A 10,000-nucleotide genomic window follows, 5' to 3' on the forward strand; every position below is an offset into this window, starting at 1 on the left:
TAGTTCTTAGGTGTACAGGACACGTTTTGTCCACCCTGTTTATTTTTTTTGATTGCAACCATGTCATCGATCTTCAAAGGTGCACTTCCTTGCTTGTCTGGTTTGTTCTACCATTTCTTCATTGTATTGACCCTGTTCTTCACGTATCTTCTGGTATTTGGCTGCTCTTTCAACAGTTTCACTGATCATTGTCTAAAGTGTTTTAACCAGAAGATAGCTCAGTGGCTTCCCCTTGACATTTAATGCCTTCATCACTGTTCTGGTGGTTCTCACGGTGGGCCGTTATTCCGAAAACCACTTGATATGGTGTTGTATTTATTGCCCTGAGGAGAATGATGTTCGTAGTACATGAAGCCTGCCTTGTATACTCGCACCGTCTTTCAATGTTCTTGGTTTTTGACCCCAGAATTATTGACCTCATATTTTCTTTCCATTTTTTTGTTGCTTCTTTCCACAAGACCTTGTGTGGTTGCAGTTCTTGCCGCTCCATGGGACAGCTTGATTTGATTTTCCTCGCAAAATGATTTGAGTTTCGCATTGCAAAATTTACCTCCATTGTCTGTAAGGATTTCTTTCGGGTATCCATAGTAATAGCAATAGTTCCTTACAGCATCGAGAACTTCATCTGCTGATTTTGCGTGTAGAGGACGTGGAAGATTAGCAACACAGGTTCCCAGGAGTACTAGAAACAGTTAAGCAGGAAGACACTTGAGGCCTAAAGAACACTGCAAAGGTTTTCCTGCGGAGAACGTCAGTGATCTGGTCAAGTCCATTATCGTAGTACAATCGTGTAACTGCAACAAACCAGTTTGCCCTACCTGCAATGACTTATCAGATGTGGTCGCAGCACTGGCCCATTGTGTTGATCAATCAAAAGATTTTATCGCACTAATCACACCGTAAAGCTTACAGTTTTCTCGCCAAAACTTTAGTCACTTCCGGGTCTCCCAAAATCACGACGCAAGTGCATTATTCTTTGTCCAACATGACTGCTTTTGACGAAGAAACAGTTTTCTGTCTTACATTTCTTTCTAGCGACTTGCAACGTTTTGCTACTGGTGATCCCAGAATCCTTTGCACATAACGTAGGTCTCTCTGATTACTGGCAAATCATTCATTGACGTAGTATGGCAGATCTATATATGATAAGCTCAGCTTGAGTCTATATATCATGTTTCTCAAGACAACGATTTTCTCAGCCTTGTTCAGTTCAGTTCAGTTTATTTAGCCACATCACATATATTACAAAGTACAGCATAACATAACCACGTTTTTCCAAAAAAAGGCCTGTATGATTCCTGAAATTCATAACATCGCTTAGTGATTCACTGCCTTTTCCATTTTATATAGGGGTATTGGATAAAAGAGTCTTACAATGTTAAACCTTGTTAACTGCAAAGCCATATTCAGTGGGTCACCCAAACTGGCTTCACGCGAGATCATTTATTATCTTCCGTCAGCTTGCCAGCAAAGAAGGTTTAATTGAACACAAGACCTGCTTGAGCAAGAACTTTAGTCCGTAGTAAATTAATAAAATTTATCTTGCTTCCCTCCATTAAGTTATTAACTCTAGATCTTCAAAATGTCAATCATTCTTTTGCCATTAACTTTAAAATTGCAAACAAATGCCAAAACTAAACACAGAAGGAAATGTGAGTAAATGCAGTTCATAGCAGCCTGGAACGCGATCAGATACAAAACAACACTGATCAGTTATAAAAATCATGGTCCTTCACCAGCCGTTTTCAATGTTAACGGCAAGCGCTTTGTTCATTTTGAACAGTTTCGAAGGTAAGGACAACTGTGTTTTCTTGAAAGCCACCCTAAACGTATTTTTGTTAATTATGCCATAATGAATTCCTTCAGCTTGCCAGCAAAGAAACTTTTAAGTTTAAACACAAGAAGACCTGCTTGAGCTAGAACGTTAGTCCGTGCCAGTGATTAATTAATGAAATTTATCTTGCCGCCCTCTATTAAGTAATTAACTCTTCAAAATGTCAGAACTCAGTGAAAGAAGAAAAAATGGTAAAGTTACTCTTATATATAGGATGGTCTCAAAGCTATCTTCACCTTATTAGACCGATCTTTGCCCTGATTACGTTTCGGTAAGATCTTGTTACAGTCTTCGTTCCTCTAATAACCTCTTCTTACCCTCCGCTCAGACTGACAGGTAAAGGAAACCATTCTTGTTTTCAAGATCTCATTTGTGGAATAGCCTTTCGTTACAGGCGCATCGCGTTCTCGAACTACTCTCTTAACTCATCTCGAAACCACATTCATGTTTTACTTTGGTAATCGTAGAGCGTCACGGTTAACCACACTGGTTTAAGACTTCATTTAAGCGATTTAAACTTCCATCTGTTTAAAAGAAATTGTCATTATTCGCCCGCTTGCACTCTTTGCTATGCACCTCTTGAAGACAATAAGCATTACTTCTTGGACTGTCCGGAAAAGCTGTTACCTCCGCTTCACAGGTATTAGGCAAATGGTTGGCATTGCCCCACTAATAGTTAAAAAAAAAAAAAAAAGGGAGTGGATTCTAAATGGTGTTCCCAATGCCGATGTCCGATCTTTTCAAGCTATTTCTTGGTCTATTTATTTAATCGTTTTAAATAATTTCTTTTTTTTCGCTGTTCTGCTACCCACTGTCTCTGAATGTAGTCAGCATAAGCTATCCAGATGAGTATTTTTATTACCTTAGAGCTAGAGCTTTGGAGCTTGGAGCTTGGAGCTTGGTTTGGCATTGCCTCACTAATAGTCAAAAAATAAATAAATAAATAAAAAAATATGGAGTGGATTCTAAATGGTGTTCCCAATGTCGATGTTAAAGTCAATATTAATTTTTTTCAATATGTCCCATCTTTTGAAGCTATTTCTTCGTCTAACCGTTTTAAATAATTTCTTTTTTTTTTCGCTGTTCTACTACCCACTGTCTCTGAATGTATTTCAGTGTAGTCAGCATAAGCTCTCCAGATGAGTATTTTTATTACTCTTAGAGCTAATGTTAAAAAAAATAGTGTTGAAACAAAAAGAAAATTTAAAAATGTCAATCATACTTTTGCCATTAATGGTAAAATTGCAAACAAATTCCGAAATCAAACACAGAAGGAAATGTAAGTAAATGCATTTCATAGCAGCCTTGAACGCGATCGGACACAAAACAGCACTGATCAGTTATAAAACGCTCTGTTGCTGGTAAATTGATCCTCTTGTTGCTTGTTGCAATTTTCAAAATTCTGCGGAATCTCAACTTCTAAGTTGCGCTCCGGCTTTTGTCAATCAAATTTCTGAACATAGCCGGCAAGATCAACTTTGCCTCCGGAAAGTGAATTGGAATTTTTGTTTGGTTGAGAGCTTGAATACCTATAGGTTATCTTTTTAGAAGTTCTTCAGTAAAAAGATTCGTATAGATTCCATCGCTCTGCATCGGCAACGAGTTAGAATGTACGAATGTCACGGGGGAACCAAAGATGCTGATTGTCACGCAGCAATTGATTTCGGCACCCGTAGTTTCGGGTCAACTCTCAGGCTCACCTTCGCGGTGGAAGTTTGATTGATGGAAGCCAAAACTCAGTTTGACCATTGGCGCTTGATAATAAGATTCCGTAGAATTATGAAAATTGCAGTAAAAGAGAGAACAGAAATGTCTTGGTGTTTACAATGCAACAGTTACGCACGCCATTGTAAGCATCAAGGCAACCTCGTTCCCAGGGCTTTTCACCGCCGAGAGTGGGCGCCCGTCCCAGGGCTCTTGAAAGCCCTGGGAGCGAGGTTGCAAACAAGGACTTCGTGTGCTTGCAAAGGTTCCATCGTTACCATGCATGAGTTATAAAAACAATAATGCGTGAAATCGTAATTTGCAACAGGAAGAAACTTAAGTTTAAATTGCGATAACATGAAACAGCTTCGAATATCCTAGACCTGTTAAATGAAAACACAATTAAGACCTATCTGACTATGGTAACCTGATTGAAGAGTAACGAGTTTTAATAATGAACACCAAGACGTTTAAACTTCTTCATTTCAGTTCCCCCAAAGACGGCTGTTTTTGATAGATAGCAATTTATAAAGCCTGTCTGACTCCTTTACTAAAAATGTCGAATATATGGTGACAACACCAGCAAAGTATAGGGTGCGTCAGAAAGGGTACGTTTGCTTGATTGCAATCTAAAATGCTTTCAACTCAGTTTTTGTTAGGTTCAAACTTATTTGACGTGTCGTTTTTCTAAAAGGGAAAAAAACGTCCCTGGATGTACACATGTTGATGTTTTTCTTTATATTTAAGATACATGCATCCTTAATCAGAAAACGTTTGAAAACTCTTCCTGTAACTTTGGATCACACCCTGATGAAAACACTAGACAGGAGTGTAAGAACATTGGGTCTTCGAATTATACCGTTTCAGGATTTTCATCCTGGTTTTAATCGGTGAACCATAAGTTTCGTTTCGTTTATTTGCATTGTCGTCAATTTGACGTGCGCGCAAGGGCGTCTGCGTGTTAATTAGTAAGAATGAGTTGATTGGCGGTCGTAAACAAAACCATTACCAAAAAAATGAGTGCCGTGGGGATGACTGTATGAATCTATGCAGGATCTTTCATCAAGTTCCGCGAAAGATTACAATTGTTAAGACCACCCAAAAACCGATTGCAAACAATTCATGTAATGAGGCGATTATTATATCACTAATTGTAGCAGAGGATAGAAACTCTACTCTGTGATAGATCGAGACTCTTAATAATGTGCAATTTGTGTAAACAGTATATGCAGGTACATGTTTAGACGAAGGATATTGTCAAGCAAAAGTTGATGGCCCTTATAAAGATCCTGATACTTGTTATGGATTTGTCACATGTCTCAAAGGCAAAGCCTCAAAGACGCAGTGTCCAAAAGGAATGATGTACAACGACAGTCACAAGAAATGCTGTTGTAAATCAAAAACACAATGTGATATTCCGGGAGGAGTCAGAGGTATTTATTACTTTTATTCCAATACGTTTCTCTTAACTGGGAGTAAACATATAGGCCTACTCTGGGACCTCAAGTCGCCGTAAAAAAAGGAAACCTTACTCAACTTAAATTGCTTATTCTAATTAAGTCACAGAATATCAACTGATCAAAAGTCGCCCTATTTCTTTTCCAAAATCCGAAAAAAAAAAACCAACTGTAAAATAATTATTATTATCGGACTTATTGCGAAAAGCTTAACAAAATTATCAAATATTTCCGTTCACCATCAACCCTAACCCTAGAACTCGACTAAATATGTAAATCGAACAAAATTGCATGAAATGCTCAGAGTAGACATTTTCCTAGGCCTTCTCTTTAGTTAAAGTTAAACTGACATCAGTATTACATCTAAAGTAAGTAATTTCAATTATTGTCACTGAGCGTAAATTTGTTTGGTTATTTCATCCGTTATATTTGTTATTTAAACAGCTGTTTAAAGCTGCAAAAATATTTTGAGGCTGCATGCCACTGCTCTTCTCAAAGATGAGAAATTAATAGCTTAATACTGAGCTTTCATGTTTAATACTTGTTTTTGTAACAAGCAAATTGGCATAATATCTTGCCAAAAATAAAATATGTGGAGACTAAAGTCTTGCTTGTGGTGTCTCCATTAAAGCTACATGTTGCAAGGCAAAGCTAAAAAAAAAGGTTGTTACAGATATTTAATCAGGACTTACATGATTCCTGCAAACGCTTACATGTATCTCTGGTGCATGTCCTCTTTTGTGTTCTCGTCTCTCCTATATTTTACGGCAGGAGTTCGCCAGGCTCATCAGCACCTTTCAACGCCCTGTATTTTACGTTAGTCCGTAAAAGTTGACCAATAATGCAACAAGTCTCTAGCAGTTTCTCAAGTCTGCAATTGTATTCTCAGTTCTGGATAGGGAAAATAAGCGTGACCTGGAAGTCCGTTCAAAGAATTTTGTTTCTGCCACTAACTTATAGGGCCGGCCCGTACCATTTAACGCTGAAATTCTGCGCTTATAATGTCTAAGTCCCGCTTCAAACGTCGCATTTCACATTTGCCGAATCTAACGCCAATGCTAATCCAATTTTCTGTTATTCGCATAGATTCGGCACATGTGAAATGCGACGTTTAAAACGGGCGTTAGTCACATAAAATCGGGCTTGAGACTATTTATGAGATCGTTGCTTTGCTTCTGTATCCTTCAGAGAAACCTTTACTCGACAAACTTCCTTGTGGTGTGAGACCAATGCTAAGAATCGTTGGAGGAGAAGAAGCCGTCCCGCATTCGTGGCCATGGCAGGCAGAGCTTCTTGTTAAATATGAAGCCACTGGACCATTTGTCTTTAAATGTGGAGGAACTCTCGTAACGCCTTCCTACGTGGTAACAGCGGCCCATTGTGTCTTCCAGATTCCTTTTCCTGGATCGTATATCATAAGACTTGGTAAGAACATTTTAAGGGTACATCTGGTTATATTGTAAGTTTGCTTGCTTTTTTACGGGTTTGGCCTCTATCCTGCCGTTTCTTCGATACCACAGCGCAGCAAACTAGTATGTACTTTGTTAGGTTTGCTGGTCTCCTTATTGTTGATCTAGTTGTATTGAACCGTAAGAACTCATGTTAAAATACATCCAACGATTCAGGTGCGAATCGCAAACGGAGATTAGAACGTTCAGCCTTATCCGAAAAAACATTTTTTTAAGGGAAGTGTAATCCACTTCTGTTGCCAGCCTCCGTGGTTAACTCAACACCAAAAATAACCTTTTTTTTCCCTATTGGCACTGCGATTGGGTGGAATTGAAAAGAAAATGAAAAGAAACATGCATACTAGGCTGCGAGGGCCGTAAAATAATGTTTACGGGCTATGAGAGGGGGTGGTTAGTACGGACTATGGTCTCAAAAGTGTTTCACTGTATTTAACTAAAATTTCAGATCTGGCTCCGGCCCCCTATCAAGCTGTTTCTCTGCCATTTGAAAGTAGGAATAATGTAATGGGTGGGGTGGTCCCTTTGTCTGGAAGATTAAGCCAACATCAAACTACGTTTCAGTAGCCTCGGAAGAAGAGGTACTGTGTCATCGCTGTCAGTTGAGAAACCTTCATTTTCTCTGAAACAGTCGTGTGCATTTAATTGGTTACAAAGGAAAATTTCCTTTCTCAGGAGTCCATGATCGAAGAGATTCGAGACAAGTACAAAGCATCACCGTTTCCGAAATTCATATCCACGAGAGAGCGATGACAAATGGTTTTGGCAACGATATTGCACTGATCAAACTGCGCCATCCTGCGATACTTAGTGACAGAGTTGGATTGGCTTGTTTACCAAGTGGTAATCACAAAGACCGAGTTCCACCAGGAAGCAAGTGTTTTGTTTCAGGTGAATAAATTGAACTCATTACTTTTCACCAAATGAATCAGAGGTTCTATAAAGTTATTTTAATCGGTGAGATGTGAACCTCTCCACCTTTAGAGTGACAACACCTGGTACGGATAAATTACCAATGACTTCCTCGTATTTATGGATAAACACTAACGAGGATGTGTTGACTTTCCCTTTTTCTAAGGTTGGGGTAAGACGACATTCCTGGGAAACAAGTCTCAAATTCTTAAGCAAGCTAAGATGCCCATAGTAAACTTTACCATTTGCTCCAAAGCCAACGAGAAGCTTGGAAAAGTCGTGGACAGGTTAATGATTTGCGCAGGTTACGGAGGTAGCAGTACGATTTCCGGCTGCCATGGTGACAGTGGAGGTCCACTCGTCTGTCAAAACATGAAAACAGGCCGCTGGACACTGAGAGGAACAGTCAGCTGGGGTGATAATAATTGCAGAGGAGGGCCTACTTACTCTGTGTTTGTTCGTATAAACAATTATGTTGATTGGATCAAATGCAAGATGACATCACGACCACTGCAGCCAGGTAAGCTCATTATCTCAATTTCGACTTCGAAAACTTTCGTTTATATCCCGGAAATATTTTTTTTTGGCGGTGTTTTGCTGTAATTATAACTTAAAATTCTGTAGGTTTGAGCTGTTATTATGCGGCTTTTTCGCTTTTGCTTTTAGCAGTGGGATGTATGGACACCCACGATTACTGCGGTACATGGGGCAGCCAATTATGTGAGGTGAAATACTTTACAAATATGCTAAAGACGTTTTATTGCAAGAAGACGTGCAACGCCTGTTGATGTAAGTTCAGTTTTTGTTCTTTGATAATGCTGTCTTACGAGGTTTAAATAGGAAAGGAGAAATATTGAGAGTATATAAAGTAGCTTTAGATACTGTTTGCTTTCCTTGACCTCATGATTTAGCCGGCTGAGCTCGTGCCGTGATCCGTATTGTTCGCATCTCCCCTGATATGTGTTGTCTCAGTGTGTAATGAAAATGTGCAAGAGGATTCTTAAAAGATCATCTGAAGTGTGTTTATAGTTCACCCAGTTTTCATCTAGTTTATCGTCTGTAATCTTGGTTAAATGCAGGAATATTTGACAGAGAATAAGTGAGCATAAGAAAATCATATACAGAGCAGCAATGGATGTTATACATAACTATATTGCCAAAGTTTCGATTAATCATTTAACGGAAGTAAATCAGTGTCGTGTGTCTTGAGATGCTGCTATCTGGTCTGTTGTTTTATTTAATCGGTAACTTAGTAAAATGCATGTTTGGTTGGTTAAAAGAACTAAGTAATACCTTTAAACCTTAAACTTTTTTAAATCGTCAACCATTTAATTAAAGATGACATCATTTGTCGCCCATCACGTCATCTTTCATTCGAGGGTATTGGGTTCTCCACTGTTTTCAAAACTCCATTTGAAAAGAGTTTGACCCTAACAGGACAAATACTTGCATCCACTCCTGACATTAATCTCTCTTCTTGTGTTTTCCAGAGTCAGTGTAGCTGCTTGGTTGGGATTTACCTCGAACCCCTTTGGTATTTTAACCTCACTTCGTTTTGACTTAAACTTAATGTACTCGTGAGTCTTATACATGATCAAAGATCTAATAAACAAATCCGTCGTCAGCACATCAAGAGTATTCAATGACTGTCAAGACGTAAGTCATGTCATGTCCAGCCGGTTTTTCGGGGAAGTTGTGACGTTGTACAGTTAAAGTATTTCTTAATAACTAGCCGCATGAACGTTCATGTAGGCAAATTTGTTTTTCTTTGATGAAAATGTTTAAGTTTACTTACCTATTAATATTACTAATTTAATTAAATATTACCTATTACTCACCAAGCACTCAATTATCAACAAGAGACTACAGGTATAGCCACTATCCTGGTCGGACTTACGGTTCAGATGGAACGAAGTAAAGGCGTTTCCGTATTTTTTTTTTTTTAGCAAAATCTTTGTTCAATGGGAGGTGCGGTGGCCTCATGGTTAGAGTGCTCGACTCCGGATCGAGTGGTCCGGGTTTGGGTCCTGGCCGGGGACATTGTGTTGTGTTCTTGGGCAAGAAACTTTGCTCTCACGGTGCCTCTCTCCACCCAGGTTATAAATGGGTACCGGCGAAAATGCTGGGGGTAACCATGCGATGGACTAGCATCCCATCCAGGGGGGAGTCAGGGTGGCTTAGTGGTTATCTATCGGGCCTCCCACCACTGCGAGCCGGGGTTCAATTCTGGCCTCGGCCAGCATGTGGGCTGAGTTTCAGTCGATCTCAACCTGACTCGAGGGTTTTTCTCCGGGTACTCCGGTTTTCCTCCCTCATCAAAATCGACTCACAGCTAATTGACATCTAGCTGTGGTGCTGTGCTCCGACATCAAACATGGACTGTATAGCGGCAGCCAGAGGCGCCTTTGTATGCTTTCAGCCCGATGTCGTGAGCCGCGCCCTTCGCAATTCAGTCCTTGACTGCAAGTAAGGGTGATTAGCACTAGCAATATTTATTTATTTAAATACTCCTAGTCACTTCATGCTACGGAAAGCGGAGATAAGTGCCGGCCTGATGGGCCTTCCTAGGCTCGTAACAGAGACCTTACCTTTTACTTTACCGTTGTTCAATTAATGCCGTTCATTAT

The 10,000-nt window shown here is 39.6% G+C and overlaps 1 protein-coding gene across 2 annotated transcripts; it reads left to right on the forward strand.

Annotated features, from left to right (window-relative positions):
• Positions 1 to 1,654: 1,654 nt before the first annotated feature.
• Positions 1,655 to 9,000, forward strand: LOC138054569 (chymotrypsin-like elastase family member 2A). Of its 2 annotated transcripts, none has more exons than XM_068901071.1 (7): positions 1,655 to 1,791; positions 4,762 to 4,971; positions 6,184 to 6,420; positions 7,137 to 7,352; positions 7,540 to 7,893; positions 8,040 to 8,162; positions 8,864 to 9,000. In XM_068901071.1, exons 1-6 carry the CDS (start codon positions 1,725 to 1,727, stop codon positions 8,159 to 8,161), a joined length of 1,206 nt encoding a protein of 401 aa, XP_068757172.1. In that variant the 5' UTR covers positions 1,655 to 1,724; the 3' UTR covers position 8,162; positions 8,864 to 9,000. The 2 variants fall into 2 exon arrangements, with proteins under 2 accessions (XP_068757172.1, XP_068757173.1); XM_068901072.1 differs by having other exon boundaries at positions 1,656 to 1,791; positions 8,043 to 8,162.
• Positions 9,001 to 10,000: the final 1,000 nt, after the last annotated feature.

The sequence above is a fragment of the Montipora capricornis genome, chromosome 6 (genome assembly GCF_036669925.1).
Source record: "Montipora capricornis isolate CH-2021 chromosome 6, ASM3666992v2, whole genome shotgun sequence".
NCBI lineage: Eukaryota > Metazoa > Cnidaria > Anthozoa > Scleractinia > Acroporidae > Montipora > Montipora capricornis.

Bases quoted from the DNA above. Each gene is read 5' to 3' on its own strand.
- LOC138054569 (XM_068901071.1), top strand. From the start codon at position 1,725: ATGGTCCTTCACCAGCCGTTTTCAATGTTAACGGCAAGCGCTTTGTTC. The intron at 7,353-7,539 runs GTGAATAAATTG...CCTTTTTCTAAG, and splicing joins AAGCAAGTGTTTTGTTTCAG to GTTGGGGTAAGACGACATTC. The intron at 7,894-8,039 runs GTAAGCTCATTA...TTTTGCTTTTAG, and splicing joins ATCACGACCACTGCAGCCAG to CAGTGGGATGTATGGACACC.